We start from the raw sequence: 24,768 nt of genomic DNA on the forward strand, positions 1-24,768 counted from the left end.
GAAGAACAGAAATCTACAAGAGCTGAAAAATCCCTACTCCATTTAGGGAAAAAGCAGTGTCTTATTTCCAAACCTTGAAGAGATGCTGGTTACAAATTTTCCTCAGAACTGTAAGAGACTGAAACTTGGTGAGACTGATTTGCAAGCTAACATTATTCACTGGATGTTAATCCTGCACTACTTACATAGGAAGCAGATCTCTCCGCCTTTGCTCCCTGGACTGCCAACAAGCAAGCATTATCACAGCCTGCATGCAAGAGACAATCTAGCACCTATGAATTTTAGCTGGCAACCAATCAACAGTCACCAATAAATGCCGCACAAGGTACTTGGCCACATACCAAAGCATTTCCCTCCCACTCCAAACTAAGTCAGTCAATCATTAGATCCTTTATGAAGAGAAAGAAAGCCATTTCAAATAGGGCTCTATTACTGACAGCTGCAGTATCATTACAATTCCTGCCCAAGGGTGCTATCCACTGCAGTTAAGTTTTGCTGCTTTCAATAGAAATTCAGGTGATTATCCGTGTGCTGGATTTTCAACATCAATCTCAGCACTTTCAATCTCATCTAAAAGACATTTGGATATATTCAAACCTTCAGCTTTTTCAAATCCATAAGCTGCTGATTGCAATATTATTTATCTATTTGCTTACATACCTGCATATATCTATACAAACTATTTGTTCTGCCTATTCCAGAAAACACTCGTTTTATGGCCAACCCTAAAGAGATGAAATTGGCAGTGTTCATGTAATAAGCAGGGCTCTCAGGTATCTTACCAGGTTTGAACAGTGGGCTGAAATTATTACGTTAAAATTATGTTAAAACGAGAGCCAAATTGGTCTAGCTGTAAAGGCACTAGACTAGAAAGCGGGAGACCATGAGTTCATGATAGGTAGCTGGGTGACTTTGGGCCAGCCTCTCTCTCTCTCTCTCTCAGTCCAACTCATCTCACAGGGTCCTTATTGTGGGGAAAACAGGAGGAGGAAATATGGTATGCTGGATGCGTTAGCTGCTTTGAGTTATTGTAAAAATAATAAAGGTGGGATATAAATAAACATTAACAATATAATATATAACATTCTGCATTAAGACTGAAAGGCACAGCATTGGATGGAGGAGGCCTGGTGTGGCAGTATGACATGTGAAAAGGATCTGGGTGTCTTTATCAACTACAAGTTAAATCTTATCCAGCAGTGTGCTAAAAAGACAAAGGCTATCTTCAAGTACGTTAACAATAACAGAAGTGTCCAGGCCATAAGAAGTAATTGTTCCAATCTTCAGTCAGACTTCGGAGTAATGTATTCAATCCTGGATAACATCATTTCAAAAAGGGCAGTGTAAAGATAGTGACCAGTCTAAAAATTAAGTCCTAGCATGGATGATAAAAAGAACTGGATATGGTTTACCTAAAGAAATTACCGAGAGAAGATAGAACAGAATGTTTTAAAATACTAACGGACTTACACTCTGTTGCTCCAGAAGGAAGGACCAAAACTAACAGTTTAAACTATAAAACCATAGGATTAGGTTAGATGTCAGGATAATCTTCCTGATTATATGAGTTTTCAGGCAGTGGAACAAGCTGCTACAGGGGATGGATATCCCAGGGACACTTGCATGGAGTAGGGGCTAGAGTAGATGACCTCTAAGATCCTTTTCAACTCTTATGATTCTATACATTTGGGGGAGAGGGGGCATTGTGGCAGACTTTTGTATGTTGTACTAAACCCTAAACTGATTTGGCTTTGCACAAAGTATGAATCTATTGTGGTATATGGGCACAGTCACTGAGATAAATATTAGCCACATTCATGTAAAATATTATTGGGGTTGTTTAATTGATCCTGTTTGGCTCTCTTTGCAAACTGGAACAGCTAAAGAAGCAAGAAGCTTCATTTCTTCTGTGCCAGAAAATGTTGGTATTATGCTTGAAGCTGGATTCTTCTTTAAAAGTCTGAAGCCATTAAAAGTCTGAAGCCAGACAGGAATTATGAACTATGGTCCAGGTCTGGCTGTAAACTAAGCTTTCCCACTTTTGCCAAGTTCTTATTCAGACCCTGTTTTTTCTGTCTGTTGGGGCTGGCTAATTTCCCCCCATGTTATGACAGCAGGTTACAAATGACAGGAAATGCCTCTTACTACTTCCGGAAATCCTGCTAGGCTAGTTGGTCAGGAATTTATCAGGGAACTTAACAATCTCCAAAGGAACCTACAATCAAGTTTGACTTTTACTGATTTCGTGAGCATCCCTACGTAGTTTCTTTGGCAATAATACAGAAGGAATTTGCTAGCTGTAACTTTTTAACTTTCCTAGTCTAGCCAAAAGCTGTGGAATTTCCTAGTAGCCTTCCAATGAATGAAGTCCTAACAAACCTGACCCTATTTAGCTTTTTGAAATCATCCCAGTGCAGTCAGATGCTGTCTTAAAGAGAGGCTAACAAAGCAAAAAGCAACCAAGATAATTTCTCTAAATTCTTATGAATCATTCATTACCAGTGAATCCAAAGATACAATCCTGATGACCACGCTGAATACAAAATATTACTTTCCTCTGCATGCAAATATCTATTATGACAGATATTGGTGTTTATAGTGTTTGTAGAGCAATGTAGTAAATTACCCATATTATCACCATGATTTATCAGTCATACATCTATTTATGACCGCTGATATTTACCCATTTGGAGTTTGTTTGTTCCCTGGAATAAAGTGAAATGCAGACTCAGATTCCAATCTTCTACACAGTCTTATGCAAAACATTCTCTCCTAATATGTCTTTTAGCATATTAGTGGCCTTAATTACTAGTTCATTGTAAGGATTACTATATCACTATATTCAGTAGCACTAAAATGTTGATTTTTTTTAAATTTAAGTAGAAATCTTCAATATGCATTCCATATATGAATATATACATTCCATTTCTCCCAAATATGTCTGCAGTATCTATCCAAATGACAGAATGGTACCACGTATAAAATATCATTGAACTCAAGGAGACCTACTTCTGAGTAAACATGCTTAGAATTTTATTATATGGTTGAAACTATTAGAACTACAACTCTTCCCATACAGAACATTTAAATAAGTACATTCTCACTGGAGGGGGGGGGAATTAAAATCTGAAGTGACTGAAGAAATCAGGTAAACAGTTAACAGCTCCTTTTCATTAGTTATATGATCCAACCCTTCTAACCTGTATTCCAGATTCTGTTTGCATTTCCTACTGATGGGGGGGAGCTGTTACAACTTCACATCTGAAATCCTGTTAATACTGATTGACTCTGGCAATGAGAGGTTGCCAGGCAGGGTGGGGGTGGGGGTAGGGGAGAGAGGGTGCCTGCCACTACAGCACATAATGTTTCAAAATACTTGTCTCTTATCATCATTATATGCCAACAGGCAACAGTAACCAGAAATACAACTGTTGTTCCTCCAGCACACATCTCCAAATGTATCCTTCGCAATCTCTCAGACAAAGGCCTTGGAGCAATGGGAGCTCAGCCAGGGAAAGAAGAAGTCAGAAGAGAATGAGCATGTACTAACCTCCATGTACGTGTTCGTTCCTCACTGCATCTCTTTCCCCCTTTCTCGTCTCACCTTTTACTGTCTCCAGCTTTTCTGTTCTTTTCCCCAGCCCTGACTCCAGAATAAATTTTCTCTGCCTGGGAGACGTCTCCACTCTTTCCCTTCTAACCATATTTTGCCAATACAGAGCCAAACTTTCATGTTCCTTAAAGCCTTAATCATCAGTCTCTTTCTCTCATTTACATATGTACCCATGTGGGTTAGCTTTGTTCTTAGAAGATGCCAATTTCTGATAAACTGAAGAGACCAAACATGGGTCTGGGGAGAGGAAGAAATCGAAGCCCTCTACTCCTTTCATTTCCTCTGGCCACCATTCTCCTTAGTCTAAGCATCTCGTTCACATATTGAAGATGCCACGTTGTAGGTAAGGAAATCTGGGCCTCATCAGTGCTTCAATGAAGATGATCAAAGAATCCCATGAACACTAATTCAAACTGAAATTGCAGCATAATAATTTAAAAAGGTAAATAGCTGACTCTGTACTGATTTAATTACTGCATCTAGAAGCAATGCCAGTTTAGAATTAAGTAGCAACAACAAGGAAATCAAGAACAGCAGCACTGGGGAGACTAACTTAAGAGAAAACACACACACACACACACACACAAACCTAAGAATGTAAGAATAGCTCTGCTGGAACACCCATCTAAGGCCAGTTTCTCACAGTAACCAGTCAGATGATTTTAGATGTTCACAAACAAATAATGCAGACCTAACCTTCTTCTGCCACTGTATTCTTTTAACTGCTGTTCAGAGGCATGATCTTTTCAACGCAAAGATAACATGAGTCTGAAGATTGCTTGTTCTCTTCTCTGCTGGTTTATCTACTCCCCACCCCACCTTTAAAGCAATTCAAGGTAGTATCCATTACCATCGACTTGTTGAAACAAATTCCACAAGGTGATTGTGAAAAACTTTATTTTGTCTGATCTATACCTCCTTCTAACTTAATGTGATGACCCCTTGTTCTCTTTTGAGGAGAAAATGCTTCCCCTTACACACTTTCTCCAGGTCATGCACAATCATATACACAGTAAACACATCCATGGCATCCCCATGGTCATGTGATTCATAGTTAAGACGGTTGCAGTGTCCCGAGGGTCATGTGATCACTTTGTGTGACCTTCTGACAAGCAAAGTCAATGGGGAAATCAGATCCACTTAACAACCTGTTACTAACTTAGTAACAGCAGTGTTTCACTTAACAACTGTGGCAAGAAAGGTCATAAAATGAGGCAAAATTCACTTAATGTCTCACTTAGCAACAAAATGTTTTGGGCTCAATTGTAGTCAGAAGTCAAGGACAGTCTGAGAGGATTGCTCTCTGGTGTCATCTGGCGACCCGACTTGAGAGCACAGTGGAATCTGTTGCTTTACATCTATTGGACGACTTAACTGCTGGGCTGGTAAAGCACGGGAAATTTCAACCATTTCCTCTCTAGGGAAACATTCCCCCCTCCTTCGTTCAGCTTTTCTCTCAGCCTTGGCAATTCTTTTGTCAATGGCCTTCTGGCGCCGCTGGGCATCCTTCTCTTCAGCTTTTGAAGCTCTTTGGGAGGAAAGGGCTCTTGCCTTTAATCTGGCCGCTGCTCCTTTAGTGACCAACTTCAGTCCTGCGGAGCTTTTCAAATGATTCTGAGTCTGGACCGGTGACCCCTGATCCTCCCCACTCACCCCTGATGCTTCAGGTTCACAGGATCCGCCATCTTAATTTTCTGCCCCTCTGGGCAAGGCAGGCTTGTTCCTATATGGAACCTTGCTGCAGCGGCCTTTTTCACTTAGCCACTTTGGAGTATGCCTAAGATTCAACCAGGTAGTGACTCCAGTCCTCTCCGTTGTCTAACGGGCTCAGTTAGGGACCTTGACTCCTTCCTGGAGTTGGGACAAAGGTGGCTATGTCAGATGGACCGGGGGAGCCAGCCGATCAGAAGGGGTGAGGCAGGTATGCCGGACAGACTGGGGGAGCCAGCCTAGCTATTCGCTGTCTTGCGAAGGCTTACATGGAGCCAGGATCTTACTGTAATTTCTTGAGAATCCAAGGAATAATTCTGTACCCTTCTGTTGTAGAGCACTCTTCTACACGTCCCTTCTAAGCAAAGACTGAGTCAAAACTGGGCATGCGCAGGCAAAGGAGGTGTGACCAAAAGATTGATTGACTCAGTCTCTGAGCAGAAGAGTAGAATTAACCCATTCCTTTCCTTTCATATTCCTTGGATTCTCTATTCAGCACACTGGAGAAACACCCACCTTCAGAAACCCCATGAGATATGGGGGGATACAATTGTTGTTGCCGGCTACCTTAGCCTCAGTTGTTATCCTTACACCACTTGGACTTTGACATGGGGGCCACTGCTGACCAATATATATATATGCAATATATTTAGAAAATATAATATCATGAAGGCTGCTTTTTCAGAAACTCAGTTTACTATCATATATTTTCACTGTGAATTCTTGAATATGTTAAATATGTTCAGTCATCATTTAGGTCACCATTCACAACAGGTGCCACTTTAACAACTGAACGTAATTGCTCTGTTCTACAACTGCTACACTCCCTTGTGATTCCACACCAAGGCTTTGGGGCATTCCACTGCAGGTTTTCATGCAAACTGATAAGCTTACCAGAAATCTTATTTGCCTATATACGTCTCTGTTAGTCACTGGGGCCTGGAGAGGAGCTGAAAGAATTAGAGCCATCATAGTCTGATTAAATGTTTTTCCTAAAATATTCTACGTAATACAGAGCATTAATCTCTTCATGTACCCCATCACGTAGAAAATATGAGTATGAAATAGACATACCCTTTAAAAAAGGAAACATGATTACTGTGGGAAAAGAAAAACCATTTGAGCAACAGATCAAGTGCAACTCTCCATAATAAGAGAAGCACAGGTCAGACAGATACAGTCACTTCCACATTTTGTTGACCTCATTCTTTGTAATTTCCTAGAACTTGAACATAAGTATTCCAGCAAAAGAAATATTATGGGTTTCTACCAGAGGTATACGTACGTAACATCATTTTCATGAAGCACCCGAAACTCCCCAAATGAAGAGTTATGTGAACTTGGTTGGCAGTGCTTCTTACCATTCATACAGAGAAGCAAGCTTTTCTGAATTACCAAGCAGAGGAAATGTTTATGCACCAGTTGCTTGATCTGAATACTGGGTGCTTTTAGATGGGTAAGTTTCTGTGAGGAACAGGTAGACGTTTGTTATATTTCAAAATCTATTTGTTCTAAAAAATATTTTATGAGTATGACCAATGTGCAACACCTGTCAGCACTGTTCTGTTTATTCAAGTCTTTTATTATACATTTAATTACAATGCGACTGACCTAATTACTTAACATTTTACAACACAAACTACTAAAGAAGACATGCAGTTGGCAAAAGAGCTTGTGAAATAAAATGTGCCCACGGCCAGTTATGTTTAACTCCTTAAACATCACCTTTCCCTCAACACCTTCCAACTGCTTTTCTTTCCCTTATTCTACTACCACACCCAAAATCTTTCCATTCCATATTCTTTACAGATTAAATATAACTTCTACATAGCTCTACAGAGAGACAGATGCTTATGATCATGTTGTAACTGTATGTGTATACTTAAACCTATACCGAGAAAGGGAGGGAGGGAGGGAGAGAGAGTCACCAAGCTAGAAACAAGGAGACTGAGTTTTAGTACAGCCTTAGGGATGAAAGCCAGCTGGGTCACCTTGGGCCAGTCACTCTCTCACCCCAACCCTCCTCACAGGATTGTCGTTGTGGAGAAAAATGGAAAAAGAAGTATTATTTGCCGCCTTGAGTTACTTTTAAAAATAATACAGGTGGGATATAAATAAACTATTACCAATCACTTCTAAAAATCAAAATTGTCATGTTCAATTAATCTATACAAATTATGAACACAGATGTATTTATGTAGCCATATGGGTAAGCAGACTTCATTTTATAATTGTTAAAGTGTGCATAATTTGCATTGCAAGTTTAGGATTCAGGCACATAAAAATAAACTCTATAAGAAAAAAGCCCTTTTCCCAAACACACATCTTAATATATTTACAGTGGTAGGCATCTCTACAATTTTGAGAAACTGAAGTAAACAGTGTCACAAAATGCTGATTGATAATTTGCACACTTACAAAATGGAGACCAGGCAGAAATAACTAGCCTTAAAACAGATTTATCAGAAGGCTACCTGTCTTCCTCAGTGGCTCCCCCATCACTGGGTGTTCCCTCATATGTCTACTTACTGTTTATTCTTTTTCTGGATAGGCGGGCAGAGTTCCAAGTCGGAAGCCAACTTTTAAATAAATGCCCATTGCAAATGCCCATCACGTTAGAGAAGCTCACGAGGCTGATTTAGGCTCCCAAGGAACTGAGCTATCCCAGACCTATTATTATTATTTGCCAGAGGCTCTATTGGGTAATTTAAGATGAACAGCCTGGTGATAATACCACTTTTGAGTTTTCTGGCATCAAGCCATATGGAGATTGCAAAGTCATTCTACTATATCACAACAAAATGCCAAGATACCACAAAGACACACAACCATGCCTGATCCAAAACAATAGGAAGAGAGAGCCCTTCCAAAGATGAACCACCTTCATTCAAATGTGTTTTAATCTGAGCATAATCCTTGGTCAAAAAGTCTTTGCCTTAGGCTTGGCTGGCTGTCAAGAATAGATGATATAATCATTCCACAACCTGAGGGCTGAATAGAAAAGGAAGGTGCCTGAAACTTGGTAGGATGACTTGGTAAGAACTTGGTAGGATGACTTGTGTTTTAGAGACCAGAGGCAACTTTGATTTTTCTGCCTTGAAACTGCAATGGATTGCTGCTAGGCAAAGGGGCGCTTTTGCCAAGTTTTCTCAAAATTTCCACTGAGGATCCAGATTTCTTTTCTCTGATGAATCAGTTTTTCGTTGCCACCACATTTCTTTAGGAGGCAGGTAGCAGATAGCAAGAACCACATGCTAAGAACAGCAATGAATTATAGCCATGCTCTCATCACAAAAGCAATCTGAGAGACAAAGATTATATGTTGGGAAGCTATAGGTGAAATTTCCCCTCAACTACACACTAACTAGGGTTTGCAGCAAATGTAAGCTTTTTTTGGTAAAACAAACCCCAAAATTTTATGATTAGGAACATTCTAGGTCAACCTAGATGATGCATCAAAATGTAGTTTGCCATTACACAAGTTATTTGCATTTTGGGATATCTCTTTTATTTCTACATTCTGAATTGTTATCTCAGTTGTATTGAGGGATAAATTATGCTTTCTTATTATATCTAAGGTAAATAAATTGTGATTTTTATTAAAAAAAAATTAAATACAAATTATAAAAATAAAAAGGAAATAGTGGAGTGCTATTTCCCAAAGTATAATATTCTGTCTTCCCAGACCCTCACTTGCCTCTCTGTCTCTAACAGATACAATTTTCCTGCCTTTTTCATAGCAAGAGATGGCTAGTTACATATGACTTTTTTTGCTAAGTGCAGTTATGTTTGTAAGATGCGGCTTGGTGTTTAGGTTAGCAACAGAAACTTCAACGTGGATATCACATAGTTCTGAAGAAAATGTAGTCTTGCATAAGCAGAGAAAAACCTTGCAGGCACTCCTGATTGCTAAACTTTGGCACATTACACTCACAGTGAGCCTAGGCAATCTCCAGCAAGCTACTATTTATCAGCTTCAGTTGCATTAAAAATAATACCAGTCTACTTCTTCACTGTCGTGTGGGTTTTAAGATGATATATGGCAGTGATGGCAAACCTTTTTGTTGTGGTGTGCCAAAAGTGCGTGCGTGCGTGATAACACGCATGCACACATGCTGGCACCCACAATACAATGCACCCCCCGTGCGTGCATGCGCAACCCTTTACCTGCAGTGCGCAGACATACGCCTCCCAGCTAATTTTCTGTCCATTTCAGGCCTTTTTCGCCCTCCCGGAGACTCGAGGGAAGCCCCTGCAGCCTCGGGAGGCCGAAAAACAGGCCTTCTGGAAATACCGGAAGTGACAAGAATGACCTGTTTTTTGCCCTCCAAAGGCTGCAGAGGCTTCCCTTGAGTCCCCGGGAGGGTGAAAACGGTCTCCCCGGGCTCCAGAGGCCTTCTGGAGGCTGAAAACGGGTACTTCCAGTAAAAGGCCTCAAATGGGCCGAAAATTACCTGGGAGGCGTGTGCATGTAAGGGGGTGTTGCACACGCACACAGGGGGGGGCGCATTGCATTGTGGGTGCTGGCAAGCATTTATGCGTTTTCGACACACCACAACAAAAAGGTTCGCCATCACTGTTCTAGGCAGTAACAGAAAAAAAACTCTGGTGTTTTTCTGCAGGACAGCAATAAGCGATCCTGGAAACAATATCTAGCTTACACAAGCTACGTATGTAGTGCTCATGCAAAGGGACAAAACCTGGTTTCCATTGGTATACTGTAAATTCATTTCCCAGCATATTTCCTTTTGAGCACCCACCTGCCATTCACAAGGGCAGAAGAAGAATATGCTTCAGCAGCACCAATATCTAAGCAGATTTTTTCCTCCTGTCAACCATTCTCCAAGTGCATCAACTTCAATGTTCAGACTCCTCAGCAATCGCCACAATGCATATAGAATTCTGGCAGTTGAAGGTCCAGACACCCAGGTTGCAGAAAGATGGTCTAAGACAGGGATGCAAAACTGGCAGCCCGCAGGCCGGATGCAGGCCACACTCACCCCATCTCCGCGAATGAGGAAAACGCCATGAAAGGTCATGTGATGGCAACGTGATGCAGCACGTTTGACATCGTGGTCTAAGACATCATGTGATGGGTAGAGTGGGAAGAGATTCATTTGTCTTTCCTTTAACAAAATGTCCTATAAAACTCCTTGCTGCTATGAATCTATATCTTTTTTTTAACATAAATGTTCCATTCAGGTAGTCCTCAACTTAGGATCACAATTGGGACTGGCAATTCCACTATAAGTTGATGCAGTCATAAGTCGAGTTGGACCCGATTTTATAACAATTTTTGCAATGGTTGTTAGGCAAATCATCTAGTTGTTAAGTTAACCCAGCTTCCCCAAATGGGCCCCTTTTGCTGGTTTTTGCAGGAAATCAGCAAAAATGATAGCAAATTACTATCATGCAACAACTGCAGGATGCTACAACCAGTCATGAATGTGAGCCAGTTGTCAAGCACCCAAACTGTGATCATGTGATCATAGGGAAGATGTGATGGGCACTAAGTGCAAGTACAGGTTGTAAGTCACTTTTTCCAAAGCTGTCGTAACTTTGGACCATTGTTAAATGAACATTCGTTAAGTCAAAAACCAGCGGCCTGAACAAAGTGTATCCTTTAAACTAAGCAAAATACAAGGTAGCCAAGGGAAACATGACACTCTGCTAAGTGGAGCATAATCGCTAACACAATACACCCCAAAATAAAACAGAACACTTAAGTTTGCTTCAGATGGCATTCAACAGAAAAGGCAATTTTGGGGAAATAGCTTATTTAATTAAAGAGATGGACTTCCACTGTCTACAGTCTACCCAAGTATAAAGTTAAACTGAGGGCCAAACTGAAACGTTTAGGGTTTTCTCAGTTGCTGAGATTTCCTACAGTGCCACTCCTGAATTTTCTTTTTTTCAGAAGGCAGATTCATGTACAAAATACAAACCAATTTCTCAAGCTTTTAGTCTGGAACTGGAAACCTGGAACAAACATAGAGAAGCCCTGGTTATTACTCTGTGCTAAGTTACAGTTAGTCAATTAAAATGTATTGAATACACTAATAGCGTAGCAAGGTTCATATGCCACACTAAGCCATAAACAAAGATTTACAAATTAAAATAGCTCACTTTGCATGAAAACACTGCTAAGGATGCGAAAAATATTCCATGCATGGGATGGCAGTGTATGGATTCTAAGCCTAAATCAAAGCACACTTGGGCTCAGAAAACATATACTTAGTCCAGAGAGACCCAGAATATATATGTTATGGGCAAAGAGTTTTTACAGTGGGAAAGCAGGAAAAAAGTAAATCATTATAGGAAGAAAGTAAGGGAAAAGAAAGTGAACACTTCCGGGAGTGAAGTGGGCAAAAAAAGTGGGCATCAGGAGCTACATTAAAAGGCAACTAAGGAGAGCTTATGGAAAAGAAGATGCAGGAAGGGCAGAAATAGACACAAAGGCCTATGAGGACATAAGAAAGATGTGTTAGTCTTGCCCCACTCACCCCACATGATCCCTACAGATTTGTCTCAGCCCAAATCCAAAACAATAAAAAATTATCCAGATATCCATTCAGACAGACCAGAACCTTTCCCTCCATCAGAATGATCTAGCCAAACTTCCAAGTTATGTTTTTTTTTTGTTCTGTGGATGAAATAAAACATATGTTTAATTTAAGGCATACCCTTAAAACTACAATTCAAACCTGCCATATTCTAGTTTCATGTGAGAATGATTTATAAGCTTTAACAAAAAACCTGTTGACCCCCAGGTGGCTTTTGAATAGCCCCACAATAGTCCTGAACCACCATAAGCAACAGGAAGAAGAAACCCAGCAAAACTGTGGAAGAAACTCCATAAATTTGGACAAAAACCATCATCATAATTGTACATCATCATATTTTAGCACACGGTGCGTTAACTAAGCTAGATATGGCCATATACACAATGGCTCAGTTCTATTTTTCCAAAATGCAATGAGTAAATGCATTAACACAATAGAAGTAATTTTCTTTTAAGATGCGCTTCCTATCTTACCAGCTTCCATTTAATGCAATCATAAAATAAGCACTGTTCACATATGCAATGAAAAATGGGCATAATAAATAGTTACTTATGATCACATCCCAAAGAGATGTATATTCAAAGAGGCCCTTGTACTATTTCTCAGTCCTAGAGATTCCTATTAGATGCAGAACTATTACTAAAAGTAATGTTTTTTTTTAGGTTCATAAAAGGGACAGCAGAGAAGCAAAGAGTGCCTGGAGAAATGCAATACCTCATTTTTGCATGACACTTTACAGGATTTGAGTGCATCATACTCATTTTCTAAGTAATTGTTACATAATCCTGTTAAGATCGTAAGAAAATACTGAATCATACCATAATTCAGCATTGTCTGTGCTTGCCTATTCGCCCCCCACCCCCCAATCCCATACTGGCCAGAAATAATTAAACGTAATGCTGGCATTCTCCAGCATCATTTTTATTTACAGGAATGCCTCTGTGCCACATATATTTCATAAGCCCAGAACAAAAATACTGGGTGGTTGGTGTGGTGGCTAAGACACCAAGTGAGCAACCAGAACTGAGTTCTAGTCCTACCTTAGTCATGAAAGCCAACTGGGCAACTTTAGGACACTCATTTTTTCCCAGCACAACTCACCTCACAAGGTTGCTGTTGTGGGGAAAAGAGTATTGGGTATATTTGCTTCCCCTGAGGTATTTACAAAAACAACAAAGGCAGGATTAAAACAAATCTAAACCTTTTGTTTGTCTGGAAAATGGGGGGGGGGGGTAATTTGGGATATTTGGAAGCACAGAAACTTTACCGGAACATTATTTGGTGAACAAATAATCCCTCAAGAGATGTTCTGGGAAAACTCTCTAAAAATTCCAATTGAACCTATTGGCCTATACTGACTACCTTCCTGCCATTTCGGACAGCAAAGGCTAAGGCATGGACATAGAATTGTCTATATTAGAGTTCCCCAACTTTTGAAGCTTTTCGGCTTGGCCGGGGTGGGTGGTATGGTTCTGTGCACGCTGCTCTATTTCTGTGAGAGGCAGGCACACGTGCCCGCTGCTCATGCAAATGGAGCTGTGTGTGTGTACAACTGCCCATCGCTCACGCAAGCGGAGATCCATGCACCCGCTTGCCTGCCACTTTCACAGACTGGCTCCTAACGGATCAAGGCCTGGTAGTGGGCCACAGCCCAGAGGTTGGGGACCCCTGGTTTATATAAAACATGTTTCCTACCTATGCACCACTAAATTTTCTCCTTTAAAAACTGCACAAGCATTCCCATTTTCCAACAAGACCATCTTGGCCTTTTCTCTCTAAGAGCTTAACCAGACTGAAGACAGGTCCAATGCCAACTCAGAGAAGCTCCTCAAACCATCAAACGACATCATGGCTAAACTTAGCCTTGAAGTAGTAGACTCTTGGCTCACAGCTCAACTCTCACCAATATATTACATCAGCTCATAATTCGTGATGAAATCCTTGAAAGTTACTCAATTTCCCAGAATACATTTTTCTCACTTTTCAAGGACACACAATTGCCACAAATAAATACCTGTGGATGTACAAATATATTCAGAATGCACTTAACTATGCTGTTCCCCCTTCCCAAATCTCAAAAGCTGCTTTCATTTTTAACTGGATGGTGGATTATATATTCGACTATACTACAATTTAATTTGATACTTTTAAGGTTCTTACAGTTTTCTTATTTCAAGGAGAAAAAAGGCAAGTAGTAATTTTAACAAAGATTTTATCTGTTTTAAGACATGATACTTTATGATTCAACCAATCTTCCAGGGGTATATTATAATTCATCTTAATAGGTAATGGACACTGGGATAGTCAGTGACATCTGACAGCCAGATAGTCTACTGGAAAAAACATACCTTTCAATTTATGAACTGCATTCACTTATTCCATCCATTAATAAAACAAACCAGAAAACCCACTCTTTTAAAACAAAATTTATACAATACACAGAATAAGAGAGCATTCTATTGAGAAACTATTAGACCCATGATGGTGAATCTATGGCATGCATGCCACAGTTGGCACACAGAGCCATTTGTGCTGGCACGCAAGCTGCAGGCAAACTTACCTCACTGCGCACGTGCGTGCCTCACAGCTGATTTTTGGGCGGTTTGAGGCCTTTTTCAGCCTCCCAAAGGCTTGAGGAAGGCTTCTGCAGGCTTCTGCAAGCTTTGCAGGCCGAAAACTGGCCCCATTTTGTCACTTCCTGTTTTTCCGAAAATACTGGAAGTGATGAAACAGGGCTAGTTTTTGGCCTGCAAAGCCTGCAGAAGCCTTCCTCAACCCTTTGGGAGGCTGAAAAAGGCCTCAAACCGCCCAAAAATCAGCTGTGAGGCGCAGTGCAGGTAAAGGGGCAGCGGGGTGGGTGGGGATTGCGCATGCATGCATAGAGGGCATGGGGGGGCACGCATTGCCTTCTGGGTGCTGGCACGCGAGCGTGGAAGCACGCGCACAATTTTTGGCACAGGAGTCCAAAAAGGTTAGCCACCACTGTACTAGAGTCAGATTAATTTCAAACAAATTAAAGAACAGAAGTATGGAAACTTGACATCAAATTACTGAATTTACTAAAGCACTGTATGAATTTACTAAAGCACTGTGGCAAGCAGAAGTGTTGTATTTATACTCATGTTCATAATCAAAAATCCATGGCCCTGACCTAAACAGATTATAATATACATTTTAAAAAGCTGTGTAAACATCACAGTAGTAAGAAAGTATCTCCCAATAGAAATGACAAGCTAGTCAATTGTTAAGCCCAACAACTGTTTAATACTACCAAATACTTCATTAAGCCAGGCATACCTCAGAGATGATTGGTTGATGGAGAGAAAACAGGACCATCTGGTGGCAGGTTAAAATATGAGGACCTACTATGAGTTGCACCACATCTTCTCTTCACACATCTACTGAAGAAAGCTCTAACTTACAAAAGTATCATAATAAACTTTTTAAGTGTCATGCTTCAAGCACAGTTACCCCTCTTGAATCAGTGACATCACTGATATTTTAAGCTATATTATGGTCACAGAAGCACAGCCCTTCTATATACCTTTCTCACCCAATTTTAAATGACTTGTTTATCAAAGCATATTCCAGAGCAGAAGCAAACTTCTCCTTTCCCTCCTTCCACATAAGCCAGAGACTACTTATCATGGAACTGAGCCTTCCACCTTTGAAAGGGACATAATCCATTGAAATACTTCTGTTAGCAAAGTAGTATGCTGAATCAGAAATGCACATCTCAACAAATAAGAATGCACATTAAGCATAGCAAATGGGTGGTTTTTATTACAGTTATTACCAGAGCACCTTCAGCTGTCATAAAAATAGAAACAATTTCTGACTTATTTCTGACCATATTCTTACTACAAAGGGACCTTTCCACTTTTAAAAATATAGATGAGAATACTTATAAAAGTTGGTTATGATTTCTAAGAAACCCAAAAGGAATGCTGTCAATGTTTGAATGAACACTTTCATTGTTTGTGCATAGCTTTTTCTTTAAATTCTCAGTAAAAAAAATGATTGATTGAACTATCTCTAAACCATCTATTGAAGGAACAACAATAACAAAGCAACTAACTTAGTAAATGTTTCACAAAACTACACCTCATCCACAGGTACTTAGTTCCAAAAATTTGCTAGGGAGCAGGTTGCAAAAATTTGAAATATCTTGCAGCCTCAAGAGCCTAAAATCCAAGCATAACATTTACAGATGTCATGAACTTATTATTTTATTATGCAGCTTTTAATACAGAGAAGTGATCTCCCAAGTGCCAGAGAAACACTGACTGTGCAGCTTAAAACTTTTCAGAGATACTAAGTTCAAAAGCGTTTCTCCATCTAAACTGAAAATCTATCCTTTGTCAAATGATGTGAAACAGTAAGCTCTTCTAGATAGCTGCAATTAAATTGCAACAAATAGGCCCTGTTCACGTGACATGTTGAACTGGGTCATGGGCTATGGGGGTTGTTAGCTTATAGCAACAACACAGCAACAGTTTTAGCAAAGAAAATAAATAAAAGGGTTTAGAGCACAACAGGATAAAACACAAGTCCTATTTAGGTATGAGAGCTTCAAACCAGGTAGACTGTATATTGTAGAAGAGAGAGAGAGAAGAATTAGGGTTGCAACCATCCACATTCATGCATCCCACTCATATTGCCTCTTCATCTCACCAACTGACCAGAAATTGACGACTGAAGGGGGAGAGGCACTTATATTTAATTGTTCACTGAACTACTTAACTGCTTTAATTATTTACAATCTGGCACTCTGCTTTATTAAGCTTCTGGACAATACAGAGAACTGGGTCTTGGAAGGAATTTTTCCAAGTCCTCATCTGTTTAAAAAGATGACTGAATAGGACTAACTAGGGGTTTTTTAAAAAGCACCTAAACGTACCCCAACTGAAGATCAGAACTATGCTACTGGAGCTAGTGGGCCAGATGGATCAGAGAATATAAGGAGCAAATGATAATGTATGCAAAATGGCAGAGGAATTCGCCTCCCTGTAGCACAGCCTTAATCTGAATAGGGAAATCACCCACATCACTTCTATTTTTAGTCTAGTTTGTTTTTAGAAACTGTAAAGTTCATAATATCCATTTATATTCGTGACTTGAGTTTAAGCTGCAAATAATACAATTTGCTTACATCATTATAAATTGTGCCCCTTTAGTATCACTGAGGATTTAAATAGTTTGTGTAGCCTGTTACCATAATGAAGGCTGAAGGGGGAGGACTGAAAAGAGAAATGCAAGAAGCTTTACATGCTGTACTGTGAAAGAGCAGATCAGAGAAAAATCACCTGATTTTTAGTCATAATGCTTCAGTGTCAACACTGATAAGTTGCTTGCAACATCTTCTAGCCCTCATTTGTTAACAACTTGGAAACTATTGGCAGTAATTACAAAGAAGCTCTTTTTCTATCTAAGGCATTCTCTTTTCCCATGCTTCCTCTGGAGTGCTGAAGATGGCCAAGCATAAGTACAGGCCAGCTGTAAAATTAATGTTAAGGTGACATGGAAGTAATCCATCTCTTGAAGCATTGATTGATGGGCCTATTCTGTGTGCTTAGTGTCCTTTTGAGCTCCATATTTGGAGAACAGACATGATACTTTTCACATTAGGTCACTCACAATTTATAACCGCATTTTAATCTTGATTTCAAAAACAAGTACCAGAAAGTAATCTGAAATTGTTTTAGGTCATAGAAAGCCATGGTGATCCAGAATTAGACTGAATTTGGAATAATCTGCTCTTTTCAAAACATTTTAGCTCATATTTACCTGAAAGAAGTAAATGCAGAATAGTGGGGAAATGCATGTGTGTATCTACTTCTATAATCTGTTCACCACAATAAGTAATCCTTAAAAAAACCTCACACATAAGAATTTTTTTTTGAAAGAATTGTTAAAATATGTACATTTACACCAGCATGTCAAAAGTTGCCTATGAAACTGAACTGAAACTGTATATATCAAAGAAGGAATTAAGGCAATAGAAAAATATGCAGATTCGAATGGAAGACTTTTGATACTTGAATTAGAGATATGCCAGAAGCAAATGCTATTAGTTACAAATTTATTTTTATTTATTTGTATTTTATTTGGTTTGTCAATTGCTTACAAGGTAATAGGTAGAAGTAAAAACATAGTTATGAATACATGGATACATATTAAAAATAAATAAAAGAAACAATAGGACAGGGACGGTAGGCAAGTTGGTGCGCTTATGCATGCCCCCCCAATTTATGCCCCAAATGAAAACCAAAGTGAATTCTCATTATCAGCATAAGACAATACTCAAAAAACATCAATTGGGAAAATTAGATGACATTCTTTCATATCTAATATTTATTTTGCATGTCAATATGTTTTGTTATTACATAGGTAAAATTGTCGGTCTGCTTCTTTGTTTTCTTGTCAGCTTCAAACATATCATTTTTTAGATTTGGCAATACTTCTTACTTTCCATCTGGCCTCCATTTTTTCCACATCTCTTTGAATGAGCTATGAATCTGTCCCCCGCCCCCCCCAAAAGGCAGTCTTTACTAGACACAATCTTGTTCACTTAACCACCCATTTTACATTGTGAATACAATAGATAACCTATATAAATTACACCAGAGTGGTTACTGCTGTAACGTGTGACTAAGAGGCAACATTCTTAAATGCCACCAGATGTCTCCATTCCAGTCACGGTCATTAAGAACTCTTATTAAGCTTTTTAATAAAAGTACACCAGTAAAGATATTAATTTTATATAAAACAAGAGAGAAACAAGTAAACAACTAAATGTCTAACCCAAGTGCTGCAAAAAACAAACAAACCCAAAACCCCAAGTGTAGTGTCAGCAACTATATATTTGTTATGCCAGATCAAATATACATATATCCTACACAACTGTACCAACCATTCAAGCACACATTTTTGGTTAAAAAAAAAAAAAAGAGCCACTCAAGTTTACCAGTTTATAAATAATTTTTTTCAGTGCTCTCCATTCACTGTGAGAAAAACCTACTGGAATTTCTTGATCAGCTAAATGTGCAAAGCTACCCTTAGTAAGATGACAAGAAAATAAGCCTTTTAATAACAATCTAGAATACAGAATTCTAACAATTTTCACTTGCACGGGAATCTGGAGCTGCCTCCCAAGAGGGAAGAAGGGAGGGAAAGATTTGGAAGTCCTTTGCTGAAGCATAGGAACTTATTATATCACTATTAGTATTTTCTGACCCTCTTTCCCCCATCTACATTACCAGAAGGATTATCAAAATGGCACTTGAAACATTTGGAGAAAGCATTATATAAACGGTAATCATTATATTCCAGTTCTTGTCAAAAACATCTACAAAAAATCCAGAAGAAAAATATCAAAGCATTCTGTATCCTACTTTATCAAGGCAAGACAGGAATAACCAGAGATTCCAAGACCTCTCCTCCCAATTCTTACCTATTAATTTTATTCCATGAGGTCTGATTTAAGTCCCACAAGTATATATTTGCAAATATAAATATATACAGGTAATCCTTGAGTTATGACCGTAAGGCAGCCTGCCATCACAATCGTTAAGTCATGATTATTATAAAATGAATGTGGTCACATGACCGACCAAATTTTATGATTTTTTGCAGTTTGCTGGGTTGGGGCAAAAATATCATAAAATGCAATCATGTGTCTATGGAATAGGGCAGACTGCTATAAATGTGGCCCAGTTGCCAAGTGCCCAAAGTTTGTTCTTATGAGACCATCACAGGTAAAGGAAGAAAATATTTTAATACAATGAATTTCTTGGGTTGATTTGTCAATGGCCTGGCTTAATGTGAGAGGAAGCGTCCTTATTCAGATGAACTCGTAAGATCTCACAAATGGAAAACAAATGCAGATTTGCCATGCCAGCATGACGCTTCAGATAGACTGGCAGCACGTCAAAACAATAATGGCAAGGAACTCTAGAGAAAGCTTTCAAAACCAGACTGCTATTTTCATGGAGCAAAAATAAAAAATAGATTGACTTGTACACTGATTCAGTTGTTAAGCAAGATGGTAGATCAGAACAGACAGGAGTATCTCAGTCTTTCCATGCCAGTTTTCATACCCATGCAAACCCTTATTGTGCTGCTATGTAAAGTTACTATGTTGTGTAGAACCACAAAAAGGATTATTTCTATGCATTATTCTAATTCCTACATAGAATAAACTACCAGACAAAAATGGTTTCCGGCAATAGTTCTCACACATTCCTGATATACTAAATATGCAGTGTAATCTAGCCATGAGTGTAGTAACACCAGAAGCTGTTCATGTTCTTTAGTACTACAGCCCAACACTTTAACTCTTCACTTAGGTATTAAAAGCCAAACTCATCATGATAGCATTCAAATGTCTCCAGGGTTTTGTCTGCACTACAAAGTTTATTATTAATCCAATGACTACCTCTTCAGCCATTATTAAATACGGTTTGGCAACTAGTTACTGCATCAGCAATGTTCAATGCTCAATTTAGAAAGTATAATTGCTCTACAACAGGCTTGTCCATTGGTACAGCATTCATACATGGTTTTTATAAGCAGGGGAGCCCCATATTCTATCCAGAATATAACTGATTTGTAAAACAAGGGACCATATTTCCCCAACAACCTGAAAGTAATGGAGAAATATTTTAAAATATAACTCAGCTTGACCTGTTTTCTCTTCTCCTCCTCTCAAACCATGGAACATACTGTAGTGAAGTCTCAATTTAGCAAATCTCAATGCAACAGATGAAATTCCTGTGGCATTTACATCATCAGCAAAATAATGTGATTGTCATTGATGTAAATTAAAATAAATGACATAAACAGTGCAAATGAAGTAAATATTATTTGCATAATGATGTCATCACAGTATATGCTTTAATGGTCAATCTGGAGTAACGGAGAACATTTTACTAGTATTCTGAAATAGGTTATTATTATGTTCTGGAGTAGAAGACAAACTGCACTGAAACATAATTAATTTAGACACCCAGCACCCAAGTTATAAATTCTCAGTGATCCATGAAGGTTATTGAACAGGCCTTGGTCAAGTCCCTGATCTGATCTGCACATCACAGTAAACCATATTTTGTTTAACCAAGGTTTACTCAATAAAAAACAACTGGCTGGGTTGAAAGCCAAGCAAGCCACATTCCACATCAGGTTTAGAGAATATGTGAACTCAGAGTCACACCGGCAAAGAATAAACTCCCAGAAATATATATGTTTATACAATACACTTGGATAATCTTTTCTGGAAAAAGGCAAAGAATCCATGCCAGCAGCCTCATCAGATGTGGATCGCTCAAGTTAAACTTGGGCTTAACTCAACTTCAAATTAGCCATTTAGATTCTGAGGCAAAACATGGTATTGCCAAGTGCAAACTATCCATATCCAGGAGACCCTTCCGTAATACAGGGAACGGAAGGCAAAATCGGGCAGCCAGGAGGTGGGTCAAAACAGCTCTTAGATAAAACTGGGGGCCAATACAAAATCTGCACGGGTGGGTCACCCATGAAATAAATCTGAAACTTACCTGAACCTACCAGCATATGATACAGGACTGGTCATCTAACGTAAGTAAACTTTGTTGGTACTTTAGAACCCCCCGTTTGCTGTTCTAAGAAGAGAACTCAGAAAAGCATATAAAAACTAAAGCTTGTGGGCTCTAATTGGCTTCCAGAATCGTGACTTGTATGGACCAAGAAAAAATGATTCAAGAAGTGATACAACCAAAAGTATCAATGAAGCAACCCAGGTTAGGCTCCAGTCTCACAGAGCCAGCATCTGATAGTAACCTAAACATTTGTGAAGCACAATTTTGGCTAGCTGCCTCATGAGTAAGCCTCTGCAGTTAACAGCCCCAGCCATCAAGACTCTCCCATAACAGTGAGTTCATGGAGCAGAGAGGAAAGAAGGATGTGTCAACCCCACACTATGTTCTTGGCTTTTTAAAGATTCACATTGATATGATCTCAAGTGTAAGACTGTGGAGCCTGGAGCTGTATATTATGATGTAGAAGAGGCTGGAGCCAGAAATCTGCCTTTCACTGTCAGGTATCTAAAGGGGCAGTTACCAACAGGCAACCTGCCTACCTTTCTTAGTTTCTTATCTCCCACCAGCAGAAAAGTTTCTCTTGACCTCCTTATAGGTTCTCCCAGGGGAAAAAGGAATCAAGCAGCAGCGTGGAACAGATCTGGTCTCAGATCTAGCTTCAAGCAACCAATGAAGCCTCTAGAAAATTTCTACCCAACAAAACACAAATGGTAGTCAAGTATTTATAAATTATATAATCTTTCATAAATACCGCAGGAAAAAAAAGAGGGAATTGATAGAGATCCATTTCACTTTATGCACAGTGCACCCACAGAAGAATTCCACTGCATAAAAATAATTGAGATTGGAGTCAGATTCTCCAATAAACAGAACCAGATACTTTCTTCCCTATTAGTTCTTTCAGCCCATAACAGGAAATCTGACATAAATTCAGAGGACAACTCAAACTGACAGGTTTTCACTTTAGTGGGACTATCCTAGAGTAGGGATTACAAATGCAATTCTCAGTTATATAGTTAACTTTTTAAATAAAGTACACACATTCTAAGGCCTGTACATATGTGAGTCGTTGCTGGTTCTAACAAACTCTTCAGATACTGCCTTCTTTCCATACATCCCAGTAAGGTGAGAGCCTTTATCAGACACGTTCTTCATAGCCAAGAGGGGGAGAGAGAGAAAACTACAAAGCCAAAGAAGAGCTAACGTAGAGTGAAGTGTTTGGCATCACTGACATTCTTTTCCACTTCTCAAAGGAAAATGTGTGGCACTGTACAGAAGAGGGCAATGGTAGCTGCTCTTCCTCAAAATACACGACAAGAAGAGCACTGCAGAGTAGCTTGTCAGCCACAACTCTTTTAGTATTCATCAGAGACAACAGTATGTACAAGTTCATGAAGATTTCTGAGTATATCTTGCCTTGGGAAGAGAGCGGCAATTATATCTGTATTACACTACATACTGCATCTCTACGATAGATGAACTGTTGCAGTATCATTATCTTCCTAGCAAGGCAGCCAATTAACACAAAGCCTGGCTATATACAGCATAAAGAAATTTTGTGTAAAAAAATATTAATCAAATAGAACTCTCCGCCAATATTGCCAGAAGGTTTCAACAAGAAATCTAGCACTACTGAGAAGGGGGTCACATTTAGTTTGACAAAAACAAGATTGAACTTTATATAAATGTGCCAAATCAAGTTTTACACAGGAATTAAACCGAACTATTTTTACAAAGCAGTAACAAAAAAGATTATCAAACTGCCATTTGGCTGCATTCTTTGCTATTATATTTACATATGTTTACACTTTGAAATGTTCGGTTTTAATCAATATAACTTTATTTTCACAAACACAGTATTTATAGAAGTACCCATGCAGTAGCAACTAAAACGTTTTGGGATTATTCTCAAGGGATGTGCAAATTTTTCCATTCAAAGCAATTACAATACATAGGCAAAAGTGAAGTCAGCTACAATTAGAGTTGTCAGATCATGTTTAACTACATCTTAATCTAATCCATACAATTCCACATCTGGGTCTCATTTCCTGAATTCCTGTAGGTATTTTAGCCACTTTTAAGAACTCTTTCAAGTACAGAAAGTTCAAACAAGCCTACCTTAATCTAAAGATCTTTTTTTAAAAACAGAGCAAATAAATAATTTGCCTTATCTTTTAATCTTTTTCCAAGGCAAAGACCAGCAGCCCCTACCCTCATGAGGATGAGGAAAACAGTTGAACAGCATTTTATATTCATGAGCCAGAATGTTTCCAACAGTTATACTCCCAATTGACAAAAAAGCTGGGACAATACAAACATCATTCCACTCCACAACTTGGGTTCACGGACACGGACACACACACACACACACACAATCTAAAACCAGGGTGTCTTACTATCACTTTTATTCTCAGGACACCCCAGGAGGAATACACAGCCCAGTTTAGCAACCAGTCTCTAATGCAAGCACACACAAACAGAGCCCTCACCTTTACTTCCTCTTCAGCTGTGCCAAACATCTATGTACAGTATGCACAACTTCCAGCTCTTTCTATGCTGAACTATCCTCACACCAACAGGGGCATTGGCTGAACAGACTACTCAGCAGGGGAGAAAGGAAAGGGAGGGGGGAAAGAGCAGGTCTCCAGCCAAATTCATTTACATGTCAGACATTTATAGAGGCTGGACAGTTTCCTGCCCCAGATCAACCAATCTATGCCACAAAAACACTGATCCACAGGGAAAGCTCCTACTGGTCTTTTGGGTTCTTCCTACTTGTTATTCATATTTATTTACCCATGCACACACACATACACCCCTGAGCAGTGTTATTAAGTAGTAGGTCTGCAATCTCATCAAGGAATACCCATCCCATCCATATACATAAGGCAATCTTTATCTTGTCCACTTGCTCCTTTCCAAAAACTTCTTTAAATATGACTTCTAAACATAAAAACTTGTTAAAAATAGAGAGAAGCATGTATCAAAATACTTGATATAGAAATTGTTCTGGCCAGGGACCTCCACCAGGCAGAGGCCTTGTCCCTGCCAACCCTGAAATAAGGAAATAAGATAAACAATAACAACAACCCACCTAGTCATAAGGAGAAAAAAGGCAACAAAGAGGGATCTCCCTTCCCTCCCACCATCTAAATACTATACATTAAGACACTTGATCCACGGGGTGGTAGGTGTCCCTACAAGGTCCCAGGGAGCTTGCCATCCTATAGCTCTCTCCCCCACTTCCATTAAAAAAGCAACATCCTTAAAGTTTCTGGAAGCTCTCATCAGGGGCAGTTATTAATTA

The 24,768-nt window shown here is 39.2% G+C and overlaps 1 protein-coding gene across 5 annotated transcripts in view; it reads right to left on the reverse strand.

The window, feature by feature from the left end:
- The window catches only part of CUX1 (cut like homeobox 1), a 347,690-nt gene that overhangs the window by 319,355 nt on the left and 3,567 nt on the right, over positions 1-24,768 (reverse strand). The window contains exon 1 of one of the 5 annotated variants that reach the window (XM_087957638.1): positions 23,951-24,046. The exons of the other annotated variants lie outside the window; for them this stretch is intronic. Within the exon in view, the coding sequence (XP_087813764.1) occupies positions 23,951-23,980 (30 nt within the window). The 5' untranslated portion in view covers positions 23,981-24,046. Of the gene's footprint in view, positions 1-23,950; positions 24,047-24,768 lie in introns of those variants that run through there. 5 annotated transcript variants of the gene reach the window in all.

Source organism: Notechis scutatus, chromosome 1 (genome assembly GCF_049901735.1).
Source record: "Notechis scutatus isolate UNSWTSFEM ecotype Mainland chromosome 1, rNotScu1.2, whole genome shotgun sequence".
NCBI classification, from domain to species: domain Eukaryota; kingdom Metazoa; phylum Chordata; class Lepidosauria; order Squamata; family Elapidae; genus Notechis; species Notechis scutatus.